This window comes from Phyllostomus hastatus, unplaced genomic scaffold (assembly GCF_019186645.2).
Source record: "Phyllostomus hastatus isolate PE091 unplaced genomic scaffold, TTU_PhHast_1.1 phas_contig_40, whole genome shotgun sequence".
In the NCBI taxonomy this organism is placed as follows: domain Eukaryota; kingdom Metazoa; phylum Chordata; class Mammalia; order Chiroptera; family Phyllostomidae; genus Phyllostomus; species Phyllostomus hastatus.
Window position 1 is genome coordinate 95,862,719 of NW_025333872.1, and position 23,738 is coordinate 95,886,456.

Sequence of the window (23,738 nt, forward strand, 5' to 3'; positions counted from 1 at the left end):
CTATGATTCCAGAAAGACGGCCACAAGCCCCAACCCGGTTGTTTGGATACCGTGACCTGAGACGGCCACATCCACGGTGCTGCCGTGGCCTCTGTGGTCCCGTGTGCAGCACGAACATGACCTCCAAGTGCAGTGCCAGCGGGCACGTCCGCCCTCTGAAGGACAACCTCGTTAAAAAAAGAACTATCAGTGAATTATTACAGCTCCTTTCTTTCCACCGAGAAAGAACTACCAGCTGCGGGGCCACGTCACGGACCACAGGGTGTGTAGCTGTGGTGTGTACTCAGGGCATGTCCATACGACAATGTCACATTGGAGGGTCTGTCACGAGAAGCTCCGTTTGAGGGTAGACGTGAGGAATCGTGAGGACAGAAGCCAGACTGAATGTAAAATTCGTACCTGGGGGCGTGCATGGCTGTAACATGTGTGGCCCTTGACTTAGCATCAACCCCCCCACCCCCCCACCCCCGGGAGCAGAAAATGAGCACTGGCTGAGTCCGCAGCTCCGGGGCCGGGTTGGCCTGCGCACGCGCACTGGGCAAAGTCAAGGTGCTGACTTGCCAGTTTGCCTGGGGCCGTCCCAGTTTCAGAGCTGCCAGTCCCAGGTCTTGGGAAGGCTGGTCGACCTCAAGTCCCTCCGGGTCAAACAGGAGCCCCCCAGGAGGAAGAGGTAGGCAGGGGGGAGGGGGATCTTATCCAGGGGACGAGCCTCTGCCCCTCCCCCCTCTCAGAACACTATCGGGCAAAGGGGCCTCCAAGCAGCCTCGTTCCTAGCTCCCGTTCCTCACCTTCTGGCCAGTCCACAAGGCTGTTTTTCTTGTCCAAAGTTTTTACTTCTGTAGCTTTATTTTAAGTCCTCACCAGCAGACTTTTTTTTTTCATTGCATTTAGAGGGCGAGGAAGGGAGAGAGGAAGGGAGAGAGCGAACACCCATGCACGAGCGAAGCACCCGTCGGTTGCCCCCTCCCTGTACACGCCCGGACCGGGGATGGCACACGCCGGTGCTGTGACCGGGGATCGAACCCGAAACCTTTCAGCTTCGGGACAACACTCCAGCTGAGCCGCACCAGCCAGGGCTTACGTCCGCTGTTTTAAACATCATTTCTCGCGCCCCTCCCTCTGGCCGTCTGCCCGACGCCGAGTCAGCCTCTCCCTCCGTGCACAAGCACGGCGGCCCCTGTCGTCGCTTCCTCTGGAACGGGCCGCGGCCTCCCTCCATTGCCGCTGAGGGCCGCCCCACTGGGAGCCTCCGCACACCCGTTAGCACCCAGCCTGGCAGGCACCCTGGGCTCCTGCCTCCCTGGACTCCCTCTGACTCAGGTTCTTAACGCTGGACGGGACTTCAGAGGTGATCTGAGCTCCTCCTCCCCAGATACGAACATCCCCCGAGAGGCCGTCCGTCTCCGCTGAGTCCTTGGGGGCCTCCCTGAGGCTCCTGGACCGCTGCTGCCTCCTGGGGTCTGCGCTGGCTTTGACAGCTTCCTCCAGTCCCAGCCCTTCCTTCCGAGGTTACGGGAGACATCCAGCTCCTCATCCATGCACAGTCCTTGGAGTGTGACCTGTGGGCCCCCCTCCCCACCCTCGGGGTGTCACCCCTGGGCTCCTCTACCAGGTGCCCCCCACCCACTCCGGGTTCCCAGAGCTCAATGCACACTGGACCCATCTGTCGCACACCTTGCTGAGGGCGGAATCACAGCAACCGTACCTTCTGCTTTTACAGCAAGTCCAAGTTCACTTTCCTCACTGTGCTATTGCAAAAACAAAGCCCTGTCAACCAAGGTGGCCTGGCCAGCGCCCGGGAGGTCAGGACTTCAGCCTCCAGAGGCAGTTTGTTATGGGCACACGGTCCCCCTGCACGGCCCCGCAGACAGGACACCCCTGTCAACTCCACCGGAGACAGCTGCACGGGAACTGTCGGGCCAGAGAACATTGGAGGAGAGCCACTCAGCTCGGGCTCTGCAGGGAGGGGGCTGCGGAGTCTCACATGGGAGGGCGGGGTGGCAGCTATCTTAACACGTGGTGGTAAAACACCGAAGCAATGCTGGGAAGTTTTCTCCAAAACGAACAGTGGGATGGGGAATGTGTTTACTCTACTATCTCCCTCTTTCTGGAGACCTAGGAGCGGACCCAAGAAGGAATACCTCTCAGTGTTTGGAAGCATTTCATGTCCCATCTGGACCCAAGATAAACTGCAGCACAAGAGAAAAGGGAAATGCCTTTTGCCGTTTGTATTCCCTTTGCTTTGGAGCTTGGTTCTATGAAACCTAGTTTCCTCTTGCTGCAAACTGTGATATTTAAATTCTGTCTCCAGGATCCTAATACCCGAACCCTAGGCTAAGGCAGTGGTCTTCAAATGTTTTTGATTGTTTAAATAATAAAAAAAATACATGCCCTGACCAGCATGATTCAATGGGTTGGGTGCAATTCTGCAAAGCGAAAGGTCGCCAGTTCAGTTCCCAGTCAGGGCACATGCCTAGGTTGCCAGCCAGGTCCCTGGTTGGGGGCATGCAAGAGACAGCCAATCAACGTTTTTCTCACACATCGGTGTTTCTCTCTCCCTCCTGTCTCCTCTCTCTAAAAATAAATAAATAAAATCTTTCAAAAAATAAAATAAAATATGCACCCTTAGCACATGCAATTTTTTTAAAAGTTCATTTAGTTTTTTCTGTACAATGGCTCTCTAGTAGTGCTTACTTGCCTTTTTAAATATTTTATTTATATTTAGAGAGAAAGGAGGAAGAAAGAGAGAGAGAGAAACATTAATGTGTGGTTGCCTCTTGTACTCCCCCAACTGGGGACCCAGCCCACAGCCCGGGCATGTGCCCTGACTGGGAATCAAACCAGTGACCTTTTGGTTTGCAGGTCAGCACTCAATCCAGTGAGCCACACCAGCCAGGATAGCACATGCAATTTTTATACACATAAAATTTGTTTTATAAAAAACATATATATGTAATTTCTTTTGTCCTATCCATCTAGATGATAAAAGAAACCTACATGAGAACCTCAGAGGTTTCTGCCTGCACCCTGATGCCGCCTCTCCATCACCTGCTGGAAACACCCCCCCTCGGAAGACCGCACACAGCTCTCCTACGAAGTGACGAGTCTCCAAAGTCAAACTGAGAACCTAACTGAAAAGTCGTAACTTAAGTCACAGGTGAAATTTAATGCCCGCAAAAACAAACGGGCCCCTCAGCTGGGAATTAATTTATTTATAACCCAAATCAACAGCTGCGACGCCTTGCCGCGAGGCCAGCCTCCGCGTGGGTGATTGGGCAGCACAGCCGCGCCCCCTGGACCTGCTGTTCCCTCCACACCCCCACCTGACATCTGCAGTGGGGCTCCCTGGCCGCTGGCAAGGTCATCTCCGGTATGAGGGGTCAAGTGTGTGCCTTCCACTGTGAGCGAGGCATTTACTTTTATATGCATACACACGCATGTACTTAAACACAAACGATTGTTATTCACAATAAACAGGCATGCTATATACCACAGCTATATTTCTCTTTTTTAAATCTTGTGAAAGGCCCAGTGTCGTCACCTGCATCAGCGGCATGAGATGAGACAGTTGGGCATGATTAAGATGCTTCCAGCCCCCAGGTCCATTGGCCACACGGCCACAGTGTTTCTTGACAAATTGAGCCGATAATCACTTGGATGTAATCAGACCTCGACCCCAATATTTTTTTAAAAGTTCATTTCGTTTTTTCTGTTCATTTCAGTTTTTTCTGCTCCCCTAAATGGACAATAAGGTGTTGGTGCAAAGGGTTAAATTTTGTAACAGGCTTTGTGTGGGAATGCCGGCAAAGTAAAAGCCGGATTCTAAATAGTCATTTCCCAAGGACCTGGGTGGCATGAGGTACGGTGACAGTGACCGACAGAAAGCGCTGGTTCTGAACGGAGCGCGTGGACCACTGGCCTCCGCGGCGCCAGCGCCCCCGTGCGCAGGCTCAGACCGGCCTCCGAGAGAGGACTCGCCCACCGCGTCTCCACCCCGCGCAAGCGGAGGGACCCGAAGCCGGTTGCCCAGCAGCCAGAGGTAGCGGCGGAGGCCTGGGCGCTGCGCCACGTGCCGCCGGCGCTTCCGGACGTACTCCCAGCGTCCTCCCCGTGTCACCCCGGAGCCCCTTCTCCAGGGCTGCGCAGAGGCCTGGATGCCTGTCTTGCCTGCCGCCTGCAGGTGAGGCTCCTACAGTGTCTGTCGCCTTCCTCCCCGCCCAGCGGCACCAGCCCTTCTCCGCCCCATGAGTTCCTTGACGTTAGAGGTAAGAAGACAGATTCCTTGGCGTGGTCGTGAAGAAAAGCAACGCCTTCTGTCCATGAGATCTCTCGTCCCCGTATTCCCAGTACAACGATGTTGGACCTCTGGGAGCCTGGACGCAGAGTGGACACGTGTCATGTCCGGGAGTTGGGTTTTCCTTTGCACATCGCTGGCACGGGGAAGAAGAGACTTGGAGAGCAGAGCGTGCTGGTTGTCTGGGGCCCGGGGACAAAGGACCACAGACTAAGGGCTAGGCCTCTCCTGGTTCCAGAGGCGGAGACCAAGGTGGGGTGGGGCTGGTTCCCTGGGAGGCAGAGAGGGGAACACCTCTCCAGGCCTCTCCCCTGGCTTCTGGTCTTCCCCTGTGCATGTCCCCTGGGCGTCTGACCCTGTGCATGTCCCCTGTGCATGTGCCCTTGTGCATCTGACCCTGTGCATGTCCCCTGTGCATGTCCCCTGTGCATGTCCCCTGGGCGTCTGACCCTGTGCATGTCCCCTGTGCATGTCCCCCTGTGCATGTCCCCCTGTGCATGTCCCCTGGGCGTCTGACCCTGTGCATGTCCCCCTGTGCATGTCCCCTGTGCATGTCCCCTGTGCATGTCCCCCCTGTGCATGTCCCCTGTGCATGTCCCCCTGGGCGTCTGACCCTGTGCATGTCCCCCTGTGCATGTCCCCTGTGCATGTCCCCCTGTGCATGTCCCCTGTGCATGCCCCCCTGGGCGTCTGACCCTGTGCATGTCCCCCTGGGCATCCGACCCTGTGCATGTCCCCTGTGCATGTCCCCCTGTGCATGTCCCCTGGGCATGTCCCCCTGTGCATGTCCCCTGGGCATGTCCCCTGGGCATGTCCCCCTGGGCATGTCCCCTGTGCATGTCCCCTGGGCATGTCCCCCTGGGCGTCTGACCCTGTGCATGTCCCCTGGGCATGTCCCTTGGGCATGTCCCCCTGGGCGTCTGACCCTGTGCATGTCCCCTGGGCATGTCCCCTGGGCGAGTCTGGCTCCGTGTCCAAATTTCCCCTTTTCACGGAGACGCAATCACGTTGGATTAGGGCTCACTCCCACAACCTCATCTTCACTCGAGGATCCTCAAACCTGGTTTCTAAACACAGACGCGCTCACAGGCACTGGGGTTAGCCCTTCCGCGTCTTCTGGGGTCGGGGACACAATTCAGCCCATACCCCGGAGACCTGAAACAGCTGGCACCCCCCGTCCTCAGGGGTCCCTAGGCGCCCACCACCCAGCCTGGCACAGGCTTTAACAAAACAAAACAAGACAAGACAAGACAAGACAAAACAACCCTGGCTGGTGTAGCTCAGTGGATTGAGCACGGACTGTGAACCAAGGGGTCTCGAGTCTGGTTCCTGGTCGGGGCACATGCCTGGGTTGCAGGCCAAGTCCCCAGTGGGGGCCACATGGGAGGCAACCACATATTAATGTTTCTTTCTCCCTCCCTTCCCCTCTCTCTAAAAATAAATAAAACCTTTAAAAAATGTTAAAAAAAAAACAAAAACAAAACAAAAAGAAGGGAAGGAAGGGAAGGGGAAAGGGGGGCTTTGAGTGACCTCACCACACTTTAATCACTTTGGTATTTCCACTTTCTACTCCCTCCCAGGGAGGGAGTCCGTTTTCTTTTTTGTCTGTTTTCTTTTTGAATTGATAAACTACACGCTCATCATATGAAATAGTCACAAGACATTCGGAAAATAAAAAGGCAATTAAAAAGTACCATCTCCCATTGTAATTCCTAAAACTAGCGCTCTGATAAATGGGCGGTGGTCTGCGTTTATAAACGTGGTGTCCCGTTGCACGGTTCTGCATCACGCTATTTTTACTTCGCAGTGTGCTCAGGGTATTAGATGGCTCAGAGAAATAATGACCAGCGGAATAGCTTTCTGTAAAAGATTACATGTGAATAGATTAAAAAAGGAAACAAATTAAAAATCTGTCAAGGCACATTTTGAACAATGCTTTTCAGGCAAGAGGGAAATGAATCTTGAAGTAAACAGACACCCACAGAGCCAGGAATCCCCGGGGGCAAACACACGGGGTCGGCCAGCGGGAGCCCGGTGGTCTCCGTCACTGGTGGCACAGCAGGGCTCTGGGGGCCCTGGGCGGGCCCGGCTCCCTACGGTGATGTCTGAATAAACCAGGTTGGCCCTTGGGGATCCCAGAGTATGGGTTTTCTCCAACGAGCCGCCTTTTCCTCCTCCGGCCAACGCCTCTCGGTCCTCCTCCCTCTGTAGTGTGCCTGTGATGTTGCTTCGGCGGGGGGTGGAGCGGGGAGCGGGAGGGGGAGATGGCCCGCCCCTCACAGGGTGGAAGGCCCCTGTCTCTGGGCTCCCTGCACACTTGTCCCTGCTTCCCACTGCTCCCCTGGACCGCGCCCCTCCGAAGGCAGCTCTGAATCCCCTTCATCTCCGACCTCCCGGCGCTGGCCCCGGTCCGGCCCCCGACAATGGACACGAAGGCCCCTTGGTCAGGGAAGGCTGGCTGAGCCCGGGCTGGGTGGCTCGGTTGGTTGGAGCATCATCCCATTCGCCAGAGGGCTGCGAGGGCTGTGAGTTCGATTCCCAGAAGGGGCACGTGCCTGGGTTGTGGGTTCGATCCCCAGTCAGGGAATGTACGGGAGGCAACTGATCGATGTTTCTCTTTCACATCGACATCTCTCTCTCCCTCTCTCTCTCTCTCTCTCTCTCCCTCCCTCTCTCTCTCTCTCTCTCTCTCTCTCTCTCCCTCTCTCTCTCTCTCTCTCTCTCTCTCTCTCTCTCTCTCTCTGTCTCTCTCTCCCTCTCTCTCTCTCTCTCTCTCTCTCTCTCTCTCTCTCTCTCTCTCAAAGAGCAACACACATTTTACAGAGGAGGAGGCTGGCTGAGCAGGAACAGGCATCCTGCAGGGGCTGCTTATTAGCATCAGCCACGGGTGTTAAAATAAAAACCTGATCTCGTGCTACGTTCCAAAATACAGTAGAAAGATGGATCTGGGGATCTCAGCTCTCCCATTTACTGTGCGACCTCAGGCAAGTCCCGGGACCTCTCTGGGCCCCCGTCAGCTGATCGCGGAATGGGAGCTGCCCGCCCCGAGGGGCTGTGTGCGGACACCAGGCAGCGGATGCAACAGGTGTAGCACGACGCCTCGCACTCCATCAGAAGGACGGACTGTCGTGGTTACCATTAGGGGTGGAAGCTGCCTGTCCCAACTGGGCTGCTCCTCTTCTTTCCCTGTGGCCCTGTCCCCACCAGGCTTCCCTGGTCCCCACCCGGCTCTACACAGACGTTTAAAGGGACAGGATGATGCCGTAGCTCCGTGCGGAGAAAGGGTGGTGCAGGGGATCTGAGTCTCCGGGAAACAATTTACTCTGCCTTTGTTTCTTTAAAAAAAAAAAAAAGTCAGCTGCAAATGATGAATGCTGCTGATTTTCCAAGCTTCAGAGTGATTCATCCACCACAGGATACAATTAAACCCCAGGAGGAGTTTTTATCTTAACCTAGAAGGGGGAGGAGGGCCGTGGAAGCACGCAGAAGGGCCCGGCCGCCCCGAGCTCACAGACGGTATCTCACGGCGGTCAGCACGCAGCTAAGCTTCCCCGGTCTGCCCTCCGTCATCTTTGTGGGGGGCTCCGGCTGCAGGGAAACCTGTCAGCCATGGAGAACAGGGAAGGGGCGCGAGGAGAGCAGTCCCGCCATCTAACACCTGTCAGGGTACCAGCAAGGGTGCATGCGGGAAAGGGGTGTGTGAGCGCCCCTAATTTGACGGGCTCAGCACCATACGGTGCCCACAAGCCGAGCCAGGATGTACCACCCTCCCCTTCTGCCACGTGGTCTCTTCCCCGGGGCCAGGACGGCCCCTCCTCCGGAGAGAGAAGCCCTCCATTCCCTCTCTGGGGGCCAAGGAAATGGCGCTGCTGCTGCTGCTGCTCAGCCCGCACCCCGTGGAAGCTTTCCTCCAGGCCCGCAGGTGCAGCTGTACCTGGCAGGGTAACCTGGATGGGTGTGCTTGCTCCTGGCCTCGCGGTAACCTGCAGGGCCCTCGTTGTGGTCCGTGTGGGGAGACGCCAGTCATCTCGGGTGGTTAGCTCTTCAGCTTCCTTTGGCGCCACCAGCAGTTTAAGGAGTTTGTGGGGGTTACAAATCCACCTTGTTTTCTGAGTTCGTTACCCATCTGAATCTCCACCGGAAGCCAGTAGGCTAGGGTGCCCCCAGAGCAGACGGCCGGGGTCCTGACAGAATCTTAGCACGTCTCCCCTCTGCACCCAAAGCGAAGCACAGCACCCATCCTGAACCCAGTCTCTCACGTCTGGACTCCAGATGAGAACCCCAGTCTGTAACCTCCAGTTTGGAACCTGAACAGGGGCTGTTGGGAGGTGTGGACTGACAGGTCTGGGGCCCTTGGTCGTGCGCACCCCATGACGGAAATGCAGGTTTCAGCCCGAGGACAATCCGCACTGCTCTGAGCGACTGGCGTTGTGTTAGGACAGAAACCTGCGGCGGGGGCACAGGGAGACGGCCGAGATGAGGGGGGGACGGACACCTCCCTCCTCGCCTCGACGGTGCAACCCTGCCCTCCGCAGCCACACGCCGGTCGCAAACCGTCTTGTCTCGACGCCTCCGCCCTGCTCTGCCGCGCTGTCCGTTTCCGATGCCATGCCGGCGCCCCACATGCCCAGGCTAGAGGACGTCGTGGGGCAGGACCCCGGCGTCACACACTTCACATCGAATGGGTGACCGCACCCGGCAGGCCACAGGCCCGTGGACTAAACACACGCCTTTGCCATGACAATTGGGCTTCATGGTCGTATTAACATTTTGAAGACATATTTATATCACGTAGTATTCTACAATGCAGGACAAAGTAGGTCTAGTACTCAAACCACATCAGAAACAGCAGAATTTTATTTGCAGGTTCTGAGTTGGTGAAAGAAGAATAAGATATTTCTATCATTTTTTTTTCCCACACGAGGGAGTATTTTAAGGTTTAAACAGTAACAAATTGGATCAGGAGTAATCCATTTGGACAACGGTATGCAGCTTGTATTGTTTTGAGTCAAATTCAAATCCGATTGCTCCCTTTAAAGGTTTTCAGAATGATAACAATAATTTTGGACTCTTGGTATGATCTAAGGTTGCTGAGATTTTTAAATAGCTCAGTTTCAAAGGGCTCGTGTTTTAAAAGACGCCCATGCCCACATATGTAATTACTAATGACTAATGCACTGCATTTTCTACGGTTGAGAACAGGTCAGGACTGAAGGTCAATCAACAATGAGACTCAGCGCTAGACACCCCATTATCCTGAGTCATCTGTTTTCGTTTTCACTTTTGAAATTCGGGCCGGCTGAGTTAGTCATGCTCAAATAGCCTAGTACCATCACACACACACACACACACACGCACGAATGTATATAAGCCTCAGGAAGTCCGAGTGCGGTTGGTGAACTGTGCCGGCAACGGCTTCTTTGTTGGGGGACACGCCGTGGCGATGCGAGAGGCGGCCGTCGTGGGGAACTGGCTGAAGGGCATGTGGGACCTCCCTGTATGATTTCTGACAACGGCATGTGAATCTACGGTTATCTTGAAATAAAAAGTTAAAAGAAGCGAGAAAGGGGACAGCGTGTTACAGTGCCATCCGTCTTTCAAACGTGTGTGTGCCCTGCACATCTGTATGTATCAGAGACGCACCAGCACCCGTGCTCACACGGGTCTTGTGTGTGCATTCCCGTGCCTGTGCATGTCTGCAGGGACAACCGGGAAACCGTTAACGCCGATTCCTTCTGAGCAAGAGAACTAAAAAACGCACCGAACGCGCACTCATGTTTCATAGGCTGCCCTTTGTGCCGGTTGAATTCTGTGCTGTTGGCATCATTCATTCAAAAACCCATTTTTTAAGAGGGAGGACGAAATAGATGCTTCCAACCCAAACCAAACAGACAGAAACAACGACAAAAAAAATGCAGCGAAAGGCACAGCAGCGCAAGCCCCGTGACGCTGTCTGCACGCCCGAGTGCCCGCCCGCGGCCCCGCAGGGAAGGCGCAGAGGGAGGGAGAAGGGGGGACAGGTAGGTTCCTTACGGCTGGAGATGCAGTAGGACAGCCGGCAGTTGAGCCTCCGGAAGAGCTGCTTGTTGATCGGCCACAGGACGAGCGAGAAGAGCTGAATGGTGTTGATGATGAGCCCCGAGGCGATGAACACGTAGCAGAAGACCAGGTGGCACAGGAACTGAGACTTCAGCAGCCCCACGAGGTCCATGGCGGGCGGCTGCTTTTACTCCCGGCGCTGGAGAGGCCCGCGGCAGAATCTCCCCGGGCGGAGAGACGGTTCGGGACTCAGGGACGCGTCTGAAACACAGAGCAGTGCTCAGCGTCAGTCAGGCGGACTTCCACAGGGGAGAAAGCGCTCGCCCTGAGATGGGACCCGCTGCGCGGTGGTTGGTGGACCCCTAGTTCACAGACACGGGGCTCACTTAGTGTCAGCCACAGGCTCAGCCCTGGAAAGCGAAGAGTCCCCTTCACCGTCCTGACACCCTGGGAGGTGGGCCCTGTTCTCACGCAGGGCGGGACGGAGACCCTGAAGGGTCAAGCAGCTGGGATGGCGTCCCGCGGCTCCTGCCACGGGGAAGCGGCCCCCCCGGCCAGGGGCTCCGCACGTCACTCTGCCAGCTCCTCGCTCCAGTGGGGGTGCTCCCCGCACCGTCCGCACTTCTGGGTCGCCCGCCCCACTGCCACCTCTGCCTGGATGCCGCACCCACCAACACCCCTGCCCTCCCCCCACTCACCTCATCCCCCAGACCCCCCTGCAAACGTCCCTTCTGGAAGGACCTCCCTAAAGTCAGAGTGCTCCGGGTGAGGTGTCAGGGTGACCCCGGGTGGGCTCTGCCTCCCAAGGCCGCTGCACTAGTGGGCCACTTCGTACACCCCATCGGGTACCCCCCCACCCCGCGCCTGTCAGCTCTCCGGGGCACTCGGCCGCCCGGAGCATCCTCGGGGGCTCCCCAGCACGTGCACACGCATGCAAACACACACACAAGCTGCACACACAAGCTGAGTTCCCCCAAAGGGAACTCAGGGCACACGCAGCAGCCAGACTCACATCCTGTAACCAGTCTCCGACCCAAGACTGGAGCAACAGGAAGACTCTACGAGTGTGGCAAATGAGGCCTGTGGGGAAATGAAGCGTAGAGGCAGGGGATCCAAATGCTCCAATGGAGAGGACGGAACGCGGAGGGGATGGTGCACGGCGGACTAACTGCTCCTGCGGCAGAACGCCGTTGCAAAGTAGCCCCGGGAGAGCTCAAACCCCAGGACTCACTTTCTCGCAGCAAGAGTTGAGAGACCCTAGACCTCGCTACGATCTCCGTTACTAACAGCAGAAACACCTGTCATCTCGCAGATGTGGTCACATGTTAAGCCTCACATGAATCCCGTGAGATGAGTAGTAGTGCTATCCCGTTTTTCAGAATACGGAGCTGGGACGCCCACACCGGGGCGGTGTGCCCCAGGTTGCACCACAGATGCCGGCCTGAGGACTCAGCCTCAGCTCCAGGCTCCTTCCCCCAGCGACTTTCTGGGCGGCTTTGCTCCCGGGGGTGCGGTGGGGGTTCTCTTGGGGGCGAACCTCCCTTCCACAGAGAGCCGCCCAGAAGTGACCTCAAGGGCAAAAAACGGTGCAGCCTTCAGGGACATTCACCACCATGAACCACACCCGGGCTGGGGACACGGGGCCTGCTCTGGGCCCGGCCCCCCAGACTGGATCTGAGGGCTGTCTCAGGCGTGTGTTTCTAACGCACCAATGCGTGCTTCGGCGATCTGGAAGGCACGCTGCCTGCCTGCCCGGAGTGGAGGCCCGAGGCGGCCGCTGAGTGCTTACAAGGGCAAGCAAGGGCAGAGCTGGGTTCTGGATCTCTGGGAGTGAGAACAGCCGAAGGCGCCCGGAGACCTAATTTGACTGTCTCTGGGACCATCTCCGACTCAAACCCCTCTCAATTAAAAACTCATCATCGTCTCCCGGCTTGGCAGGGGCCTGTATAAAATTAGCTTATTTTAAAATTTGATGGCGCTGTCCTGTGTCCGAGATCCATGTACAGTACGCGACGTCCCTTAACACAAGCCAAACTCCAAAGGAGTCTTCAGTTGCACCGAACTTTTCCATCGCGTCCTCTAGTAAATGACCCTTAGCCTCTCTCTCAAGTCTCATTTTAAGATGACGAAAACTGAAGTCTACAGAAAACTGAGAAGTCCAAGTTGACCTGGAATAGCTGCTTCTGAGTAGCTAATAAGAGGCAAGCAAATTCTGAAGGGCTTGTACGTCTAATCCGAGGAAACCAAGGCTCCGTGGTAAACGGATGAACAAACTCAGCAACTTTCTCTGCCACGAGAACAAACAAACACGGGAGGACATTAAATTAGGTCTCCTCTAAGGCCTGCGCGGGCGTTCACATCCAGGAGAGTAGCACACCCAGAGGTAACCCCAGGGGCTCTGACTGGCAGCCAGGGCAGCAGGGTCAGGACCCCGAACGGTTCCCATGCACCGCCTCAGGGACCGCCGTCAAAACCTCCCATGGAAGGTACTGTTATCCCCATTTTACAGACGGGGAAACTGATGTTTAGGGAGACAAGGTAACAGGCAAAGGTCGCAGAGTGCGTACATGTCTGAAGCTCACGCTCATTCACTTGACCGCTGCTTATGGAACAGGAAGCCGAGTTAGCCAGACTGCACATGACCTTGGGCGTCCACAGGCCTGACCGTTCCATGCGTCATCAGTTCCTGGTTCCACTGCTGACCGCAGAGATGACCACGAGTTCCCGAGCTGCTGTCCTTCCGCCCGTGGGCTCCACGGAGGCTCCGCTCCCAGGTGGGCCGGCCACCCTCTCCGAGCCCAGTCCCGCTGCCCCAGGTCACGGGGTCACAGGGTCACAGGGTCACAGGGCACAGACAGCTCTGAACTCCGCGTCTGTGCAGTCTCGGGGAGCCAGCCGGCTCGGTGCACTCCCGGCAACCGTGGGTGTGTGAACCACCTCACAAGGTATCTGGTGCAAATACATTTTCAAGTCCTGCTCACGCCACGGAAGTTTCTAAGAGTTTTTCTTAAGCCCTGATAAAAATCCAATTATCACGGAACCAAAAACTGAGATGATAGGAAGAAAATTGGAAAGTTAATCTTCCAAAGGGGGAGGCAGCCACACTTCTGCCTTAAATGAGTATGTTCCAGTTAATAATGAAAACTTTTCAGAGAGGACGGGACAGTGGGATGAATTTGAATCAGAATCGATGTCTGGTTCGTCATCACTGTCGCTGCGGCCACGCAGCGGTGGCCCTCGGCCCCAGCATACGCCGGTGAAGGCCGCACATACGCAGAGGCCGAGGAAGGCCAAGGGGCAGCTGTCCCCTCGTGTCAGGCCAAGTGAGGGCAGTGGCCTGAGAGCAGCCCCGGGCCCAGAGCAGCTGGAAGACACCGGAACCAAAAAAGGGCACCTACCAACCACCTCCTACGCCAGGCCGACCGTTACCAAGGCAACTCGGCCCGGACTGCAGTGGTCCAGGCCTTCCCACACGGGCTGTGGCCAAGGCGTGTGGGGACGCTGCAGGCAGACTCGAGGTTTAACGCCCCAGTTATGACCTGTGTGGCCTCGGGCAAGCCACTCACCCTCTCTGAGCCTCCGTCGCTGCCCCTGTTTGGTGGAGGTAAGGACGCCCGCCTCCCAGGAACTCTAACCGCCCACACCCCACAGCTGTCCTCTCCCATCAGCTGCTGCGCCCATGCTCGCGCCCCCCAGCCTCTGCCATCTTCTCTTCCCAACCTTCCCACCAGTGGCCCGAAGGGTCCGTTTCTCTTGTTTGTTCCGGTACGGTTTTTCTCACTGGGACATTTCTTTTTTCTCTGCCACCCACACAAGCCAGGGTGGCCCCGAGCCGAAGTGACTTGGGGGTCGCCGACTCCCAGTCACAGTTTTAGTCCAAGGACTGGGTCCCCATGCTGAGTCAGCGGCTTCCCCAGGAAGGCGGCCCCGGCTGTGGGTCCTGAGGCTGTCCGCACAACCAGGCCCCCCCACCCCCCGCTCTGTCAGTCCATCCGTCCCCTGGACAGATCGGGCCGGAGACGTGAGCTGAGCGCACCGTGAGGGCCTGGCTTTCGCCCGGCGGGAGACACACGGACCCTGGAACGGAGAAGACCCTGAGCTTCGTCCCTCTGGGGCCCTGTGGGTGCACCCGACGGGGCCTCCCGCTGGGGGTCTGGAAACACCCCGGGCCCCTCGGGCACCAGAGGCAGGTGGGCCTGCGCGCCGGGTGCTCTGCACTCACTGGAAGCAGTTGGGGGGGGTGGGGGAGGCACTTCTGAGTCGGTGAGGCCAGGCCGGCGTCCGGGGGCAGACAGACGTGTGCTCAGGCTGCTAGGAAATCCCAGCCCCTCGGTTTTCTTTTCATAAAATCTGATCTCTGATGTTTCAAAATACACCAAAGACAGATGATTAAGAAGCCTTTAAGCCCTGGCTGGCGTAGCTCAGTGGACTGAGCACGGGCTGCGAACCAAAGCGTCGCAGGTTCAATTCCCAGTCAGGGCACATGCCTGGGTTGCAGGCCACGGCCCCCAGCAACTGCACATTGATGTTTCTCTCTATCTCTCTTTCTCCCTCCCTTCCCTCTCTAATAAATAAAAAAAATAAAAAAATAAAAAAAGAGAAGCCTTTAAAATGAAGACGGATGGCAAAATTCAAGGCTGTGTTGGCAATTTCCTTAAACTTATTTTATAACTTCTTATTTTCACTTCAGTGCCCACTGGGGGAGGGGTGTCGCCCTGACCCTTGCGTACCGGGGCGCTCTGACCCGAAGTGGGCCCCCGCGTGGCCGAACACCCGCGGAGGACCGGGGCCCGGCCGACCGGAGCGGCCGAGCCGGGGCAGCCAGGCACACGGTCCGAGTCGGTTCCCAGGACAGTCGGGAAGAGCTCACGAGCCGCCCAGTCGGGCCTCGCCCACCCCGTCCATCTGTCCATCCAGCTGGCAGCTCCATCGGGAGTGCGACTCTTGACCGCGCAGGTAAAACTCAGGCGAAACACTGCACAGGACAAAGCCCCGTCCGTGGGCCGCGTCACCAGCCTGGGACGAAGGGCCAAACCGCAGCTCTAAGCACCGCAGACTGGCCCCTCACACGGCCGGGAAGCAGCAAAGCGGTGCTGCGCCAAGCTCGAAGGTGCGAGCAGAACCACCAGGGCGCGGAGGCTCTTCCTGGAGGAAAACACGGGTGTGGGGCTTCAGTGGATCGGGAACTCACTTCCCGCCGGCGTGGGTCCACTGTGTGGGGCCCTGCCTCGGGCCCCTGGAACCCGTGATCCCACTAGTGGTCAGGGACGCATCTGCGGAGGGACGGCTCGGTTCTGAGTCAGCGCCCTGCGGCTGACTGCAACCATCTGTGCGTCCCCATGCGCTGGGTCACTGGGCCGCGATAAATCTCAGCTTCCTCCTCGGTCCCTGGGAGAAGCTGGCCGAGCGCCCGACCCCGCGAAGGTGGCGAGAGAGTGCACAGAGGTATGGGGTGAGCCAGGGCTCCACCGGGCTGAGGCCGAGGCGTCTGTGGCCACCTGCAACCTCCCGTCTCAGGAAATGGGAAGTGGGGCCCCTCAGCCGCGTGCCCTCAGCCACAGCGCTCTGAGTCACGGACACTCATGCGGCACTGACACCCTGGGGTGCTCCCCAGGGACCGGAGCGTGGCGGCGGCACTCTGCCGCTCTGCCGGCTGGGTCAGTACCAACGGCCTCACTGTGAGCGGGGCGGTTCGGGGAGGGTCTGCTCAGAGAGCTACTGCAGGGGAAACGGCAGTGGCTCTTCTCCTCCTCCAGCGACTCAGACGCCAGTCAGTGGGCTCTCTGGGCTCTGGGGGGTCCCTCTCTGCCCTCCCCCCTCTCTGCTAAGCGGCCCGGACCCTTGAGTCCCGAGACCCTGCTGTGGCCAACCCTCGTTTTCTGGTGAGGGGTGTGGGGAAGGTGAGAGATCCATGAGGCTGGATTTTAAATCTTTGATTTTCACAGAGAGATGCCAATGGTCCCTGACTTGATTCAGGCATAATGGACCTGAAGAGAGGCTTACTAGAAAACAAATGCACTCAAATGCTTTCCTGACATGAATCATTCATCGAAGACAGAACTGCTGGCTCGGAGTCCCAAAATAAGTTGACTTTCAGGATCCTTGCTTCTCGAGAGGTCTGAAATCCGACCGCAGATCACTGAAGTGCTCGCACAGGAAGGATGCTCGGGCGGCCGCGGGGACTGGCTATTCCTCGAAAAGGCTCATTAACAGCGGCAGCGACAGAACACGGAGCGAGGCCTTCTCTCACTCCCCTTTTCTTTTTTTTTTTTTTTTTTTTGTACTTTAACCACAAAGCTCAGGAAGAGAAGAGGGTGCCCGGTTGAAGCAGCGATGTCTTCTGTTTCTATGAAGGAGACTCAAGGGCAGGGATTTGGGGATTCGTGCAAACACTCAATAATTCATTGGCAACTGTATGTATGCGTTGTCCAGCAAGCTACCCATTCATCCGTCAAGTTGAAAAGTCGTCGACCCGCACGTACGGTTGCAGCTGCACTCGCACCACTGCGTCCGACTCCGGAAAGCAAGCGGAGGGCACCGTCCGGGCCGCGGTCTGTCCGAGGTGGGTGAGGACCATGCCCAGTACTGACCCAGAGTGCTCCCTGGGTAGTATTTCCAGGACCAAGATGAACTCCTACCCACCGCCACGTGTCACAGGGTAAATAGCTGCTCAGTAAACGCTGATTCAACCTGAATCTCCGGATGACCCGATACATTTCACTTCCGCACCAACGACTCTGAATTGTCAAAAGCCATCTGCAAAAGCAATAGCACGCACTGACAAAAATCCCAGCTTTCTTTCCCACGCCATCACGCAGGGGGGGGGGGGTGGCTCGCACTCGTCCCTCCCAGCGCGCGCCGCGCAGATGAACACACACGGTCGCTCTCGGAGCCCCGCCCTCCGCGTAGCCAGGCACGGAACCCCCTTTCTGCCAGCACCGCAGCTGCGAGGGGCAATGCCTCACACCAAATGCAAGAAAATCACTGCAATGAAAGCAAATGACCTACCGAAACCCAAGCAGGGGAGCTCGGGTATTGGTGGAGAAGAATTAAGTTGTTTTTTTTTTTTTAATAAAGAATCTTCTATTAAAATACAAATCTGATAAAAATAAAGGAAAGCGTACTCCCTGTGTAAGCCACAGATATTTCTAAGGGTAATTTCCCCCCACTATAACAGCATTTCACACTCATTACCTAAAATTTGTAAAGTTCTAAAATGTGGAAATGCTGGTGGCTGTAACAGCCGCTGACATTTTGGGGTTATTTTTTCTCAGTCTTTGGTGAATTCATGGGCTTTGGGCTTTTTTTTCTTTGCCAGAAAAGCCACTGCAGAGGTTTTTATTTTTAAATATAGTTGGGATCTTATGTTAAATCAATTTTACATGTCCTTGTCTTAACCTTCAGTGAGATCATTTTCAATGTGAGTATCACCATGTCGATATTCTGGTTAGTTATGCTGGACATGCCGTAATTATTTCATTACTGCCTCATCATGATATATCTCGGCTTCTTTCTGCCTTCTTTCAAAAATAAATAATGCAATGAGTAGCAATTTGAGGCATAAAAGCTTTATTTTTTTTTCTGAACTTTGGGTTATTTCTTTAGAGTAAATTCCCAGATACAGGATTTCTGCGTTCAAAGAACAAACATTTTAACACATCAGGTAAATATTGCCAAATTGCTTTCCAAAAGTCTGTAGCTTTTTATGTTCTTACCAGCAATATACAAAAAAATACCCATTTTACTCCAGTGTGTCAGTGATAAGAATTCTCATTTAATAAGACAAAAACCAGACTAACTCTTCATATATTGAAAGATGTAGCTCAGAGGATTGACCATGGGCCTGCAAACCAAAGGGCCGCTGGTTCAATTCCCAGTCAGGGCACATGCCTGGGTTTCGGGCCAGGCCCCTAGTCGGGGGCACGTGAGAGGCAACCACACACTGGTGTTTCTCTCCCTCTCTTTCTCCTTCCCTTCTCCTCTCTGAAAATAGAATAAATAAAATCTTCAAGAAAAAAATATTAAAAAAATGTACCCCATTGTTTTAATTTGCATTCTGGGGGTGATAAACTGGATATTTTAAAACATGTATTCAACTACTGCTTTTTCCTAATCTTTTAAATTTTATCTACTACCTATCTATAAGAATTTAGTATTTAATTGTCATTTATTTACTTATTTACAAAAACATCCCATTTTCGTCTATCACCACTGCCTCTTGCCCGTGGATTTCCATGAGTTCACCATGTATTAACCAGGATAGCATCTTTCCTCTTCATTTAGAGTGGCCAATTTTCACATCTGGTTTACTTCTATTTTTAACTTACTGGAGTTCTGAATTATTATGAGGAACTGTGATTTCTCTTATAAAGTCCAGACTTAGGAAAATCTTCTTTCTACCCGTATTTCTTGTCCCGCATAAAACTGCTGAACGTTCACTTACTTCATCTAGTTTTTCTGCAATTTCATTTTTATTTGACCCACCTGACATTTATTTTTGGCTATGATACTCTGGGAGGATCTAAATCCATTTATTTCCAAATACTTACCCAGCTGTATCCAAGACATTTATTGAAAAATCCTTCCCTACCCCACGAATTCACACTGCAATTTCATATATTAAACACTAAAACACGGGGAAGGAGTGAACTGCTCATTTTGGAGGTGATGAACTCGCACCTGGAGAGTACAGTAACCCGCCCCACTCCCCCAGGGGACAAGGGACAAAGCAAATGACTGCACAGCTGCGGCTCTTCCTTCTGGGCCTCCTCCCCCTGGGCCCGTCTCCCCGCGGGCCACGCAGCGTTGCCATGGGTTACAGATGGGCCTTTCCCAGTACCAATTACAGAGCCAGCATCCCTCGGGCGGGGATGCAGACCCCAAGGTGGGCCTTCCTTTTCTCTTTTATGAGTGTCACTAGCTCCTTCCTTTTCTCTTTTATGAGGTAAGGGTGTCACTAGCTCCAATATCGCCAAAACCTACCTATGGGATGGTTTCTGCAGAGAGGAAAAGAAGTGCAGGTTTCTAAAAGGGACACCTGACTGATGAGAGGTTAGGGAACCGGAGGCCGGGGCGGGGTGGGGACTCTTAGCTGTCTTCTGCCCTGGTGCGCCCCGGGAGCCCCTGGCCGGAGTTCATACACGAAGGGACAGACAGCAAAGACTCAGGGGGCCCCAGGACCACCCTCGCTGAACACGCAGGGCACAGGGAAACCTGGAGGGACAGCAGCCTGCGCCTCTGCTCTGGCAGCAGGGCCGGGAGAACGCCTTCCTTCCCACCCGGGTGTTTGTGTGACTCTTACTTTTGGAGACTGCAAATACAGGCTCCGCCCTGTGGACCCCCCAGCCTGGAGGAACTAACTCCTCCACCGACTCAGCGGATTCTCCGAGTCCGGATGAAACCAGACTTTAATTCTGCCTCTGCTTTTAGGCTCTGGGTTCCTTCAACGTTGGAGACCAACTACATCGTCAATGCGTGAGAAACAGTGTTGCAGAATTAGACATGAATAAATAGAAAGTAATTACAAATATTAGGAGGAAGCCTTGGCAATTTTGCTCTTTCTAAAAATTCTTCTCCGAGTAAATATTGAGTTGGAGGACAAATGCTCGGGAGGGTCGGGAAGGCTGGCCGTGAGGACCTGATGTGAGCGACCCACAGACGCTCACATCACACAGAGCCAACAGAGGCACGTGCGGGACGAGCCACCTTTCCCGAGACAACAGGTGTGTCTCTGTGCGCGTTGGGAGTGTCCCTGAGGGTCATTCATCTGTTTTTAAATGTCCGAAGTATTTTAAATATGCAAAACATACTAAATGTTTTATCAGGCTGATAGCTGCTCATGTTTGCTTTATTTTTGCCCTGTGCCCTCAGCCCCCAGGTATCAGCCCGACCTCATGCTTTTTAAAAAACGATTTTTTAGCCCTGGCTGGCGTAGCTCAGTGGATTGAGCGCGGGCTGCGAACCAGAGTGTTGCAGGTTTGATTCCCAGTCAGGGCACATGCCTGGGTTGCAGGCCATGACCCCCAGCAACCGCACATTGATGTGTGTCTCTCTCTCTCTCTTTCTCCCTCCATTCCCTCTCTAGAAATAAATAAATAAATAAATAAAATCTTTAAAAAAAAGTAAATAAAATCTTTTTAAAAATAAAATAAAAAATAACAAACTGTTTTTTTTAATTTATTGATTTGAGAGAGAGAGAGGAAGCAGGGAGAGAGAGAGAGACATAGTTTTGTTGTTCCACTTATTTACATATTCATTGGCTGATGCTTGTATGTGCCCTGACTGGGGATTGAACCAGCAACCTTGGTGTATTGGGTCACTTGAATTTTCTAAAGAAATAAATAGTATAGATATTGAAGCCACGTCCCCAACCTGAGACTGAAGTCGGTGCATGTCCTGTGCTTTTATTCTTCCACTGTATGGATATATATATATTCACAAGCAATATATCATTTCTGTGTTGTAAACATGTACACAAGTAATATTTAAATTCTTTCTGTGATTTCCTGTCTAAACTCGACACTATGGTTTTGAAATTTTGTGTAACTAGCTGAGTCATTTCAGCTGCAGGGAGGGTTTTTTTGGGTATTAATCTCTTAGCATACTGATGGACATTTAGAACATTTATCGTTTTTCCTGGCGCAGACCATGCAGTGACGGCCATCGGCACTGGAGTCGCTACATGTCCCTGACACGCACACCTCCAGCTTGATGAGCTATTAAATCAGCTGCTTTTCACGGTTGGCCAATAAACGCTCCAAGAAGATACTCCGAGTTAGCGTGATGATGGAAATAATAGTTTTCTTCCTTGTGCCTCTCTGTGTTTTCTGATTATTGTACCAAGAGTATTTACCCCTTGGGTAATATATCAAAGTGAAAAAAAAAGAGTCCAAATCTTTACACTGTGGTTTTCAGATTGCTCACGCACGCTAACGGGTATGGCCCGATGCCGACAATGCTCTGACTCATGAGTGAACCCGTTTTACAGACAAAGAAAGGGAAGCTCAGGGAAGGGCTGTGACTCGCTCCGTTGGGTCGCTGAGCTGGTTGGTCGGCACCTTCTCTGAGCCTCAGTTTCCCCATCTGTCATTCCCACCAACCAACCTGACAACGCTATTGAGACGATTGATCTGAAATACTAAAATGATAAATAAGTAAAAACAAGACAATTGATCTGAAACACTAAAAAGTGATTAAAGACAGTGCTTTATATGTGTATACCATGCATTGGTTATCTTTTTTCATGGCTAGGTTCTTTCCGTCCTGGTCAGTCTTCTGTGCAGAGAAGTAACCGGGTATCGAGGAACAGGGGAAAAACACGTCCTTACAAAACCTCGAGGGACCGCTGCAGCCGGTCCTTCCCGTGGAAAGTACAGTCGAGCAAACACTTCACTGCTGGGAGCCCGACTCCCTCAACCCTTGATCTAAGCATCAGCCTCCCAGTAATTTAATTCTCAAAGATCAGTAGACACCGGCTCAAATCAGAGAACAAAATAAATGGATTCACTGCTGAGAGCAAATGTTTTTTGGTTTCAGATGACGCTTTTCACACAGGACTTCCTGGTTTCCGAGAAAGCAGATCCTGGCAGAGTCGAGCGCTCTGGAGCTCCCATGCCTCCAAAAAGGCCGGCGCCCTCCAACCGTTCGGAGAAAGGGACACAGAGCTGAGTGCACCGAGCAAACCATTTCCCACTGTCCTGAGGGCGGGACGGAGGCAGCCACGGCTGCACACGCTAATCGAACGGCCCCCGAGGTCAGACAGGACGCAGCCGCGGTGCCTGTGATAAAACCCCGTGTAGCCACCACTGCACGGGCCGAACCTGCGACAGCTCTCCTGCCGACTGCCTCTGAGTTCCTTCCCCGTGGTACCTCGCACTCGAAGTTCTGCTGCATTAACTCTCTGGTAACATGTCGCTGGAGGTCTGAGCGGCAAAGGGACCTGGACTGCAAAGTCCAAGGCGTGCATGCATGCGCGCTAGCGTTGCTCCCTGAGCCTCAGAGAAGATTCTGGGAAGTGAACGGAGAACACCCCGTCTCGCTCCTCACACGGGCAACAGAGTGGCCGCATGACCCAGAAAGTAACGACCCCAAAGAAACGAGAACGCGAGTTATGCTAAACCTGGAACGCGAAACGCCTGTCACGGCCGCAGCCACGACAGCTGAGAGACAGAACAGCCCACTGCCCGACGACGGGCGCGCAGGGAAGGGACGGGTGCCGTGTGGGCACGTGGGTACTGTCCAGCCGCAAAGAAGCAGGCACTGCTGCTACGTACCACAGCGTGGGTGAACCTCAGAAACATCACACTCAGGGGGAGCACCCACCCCGAAGGACCACACAGTGTACGAAACGTCCAGAACAGGCCGATCTCGTGGTGGTCCCACGCCGGAGGGGCTGGGGGCCGTGGGGGTGGGGTTTCTTCTTGAAGTGACGAAAATATTCTAAAAGTAGGACGTGGAGATGCTTGCACAACTCTGAACAGGGATGCGTTACGAGTCACTAAGTTTTACACTTTAAATGGGCGAACTGTTGGCATGGGAATCCTCTCTGATAAAGTGGTTTTCAACAGCATGAAACGAGCACCGGGCCCTCCAGGAGGTAAGGCCGACGCCGTCAGCCGACCGTCCACCACGAGTCCGCGTTGTGAGCACACGCGCCCGGGCCCTGCTGGGCGGGAGGAACGGGCCCTTACCACGGGAAAGGGGACCAGGGGAGTGTCAGCCTGCAGGAAGGAGGCACGGTCCCCTTAGCCAGGGAACAGAGCAAGAGGTTGGGGTGACGTGCGTGCCACCAGCGCACAGTGGGGCCTCCCAAACCGGCACCATCTCCGTGAGGTGGGGTCGTGACGGTGGGACAGGGCCACACCTGTGCTCCAAAGTGCAGCCTGTGGGCGAGGGCTGTGCGGGGCGCTCCCAGGCGGCCCGAACCAGCGAGCCCAGGGGGACGAAGCCCCGGCGTGCCTGCCCGCGGCCTCTCCCGCCGCCGCCTAAGATGGTGCGGAGAGAGTCTTCCGTGGGTCGAAGGCTTCCCCCTTCCTGCAGGCTGCCTCTGTTTCCAGGTCCCGCTCTGCACGGGACTCCCCAGCCTCCGAGAAAGTGAGTCTGCCTCTGTCTTCCTTTCTTCTGGGTCCTGAGTTCGACTCCTCTGCTTGCGGCCGGCACGCTCAAGGCTGCCCACAAAGGCCGTGGTCGCTGCAGCGGACTCGCGGGGCTTAAATCTGGACCAGGTTTCGGGACCCAGTTATGCGGAAGAAGTGATACCGGAGCCACGGAGCCGGCTGCCTTCGGCGGCCAGGCGGAGCAGAAGCTAACGACACCCTTGTGGGGCGGAACTCCGTGAGGTGGGGATGGTGCCTGGTGGCCTCCCTGTCCACTCCTGTCCACTCCCCGCCCCCCGTCCCCGCAACCC

The 23,738-nt window shown here is 54.8% G+C and overlaps 1 protein-coding gene across 3 annotated transcripts in view; it reads right to left on the reverse strand.

The window, feature by feature from the left end:
• The window catches only part of AGPAT4 (1-acylglycerol-3-phosphate O-acyltransferase 4), a 78,786-nt gene that overhangs the window by 39,781 nt on the left and 15,267 nt on the right, over positions 1-23,738 (reverse strand). For all 3 annotated transcript variants that reach the window (XM_045843538.1, XM_045843537.1, XM_045843539.1), the window contains exon 2: positions 10,328-10,594. In XM_045843538.1, the coding sequence (XP_045699494.1) occupies positions 10,328-10,505 (178 nt within the window). In that variant the 5' untranslated portion in view covers positions 10,506-10,594. The remainder of the gene's footprint in view (positions 1-10,327; positions 10,595-23,738) is intronic.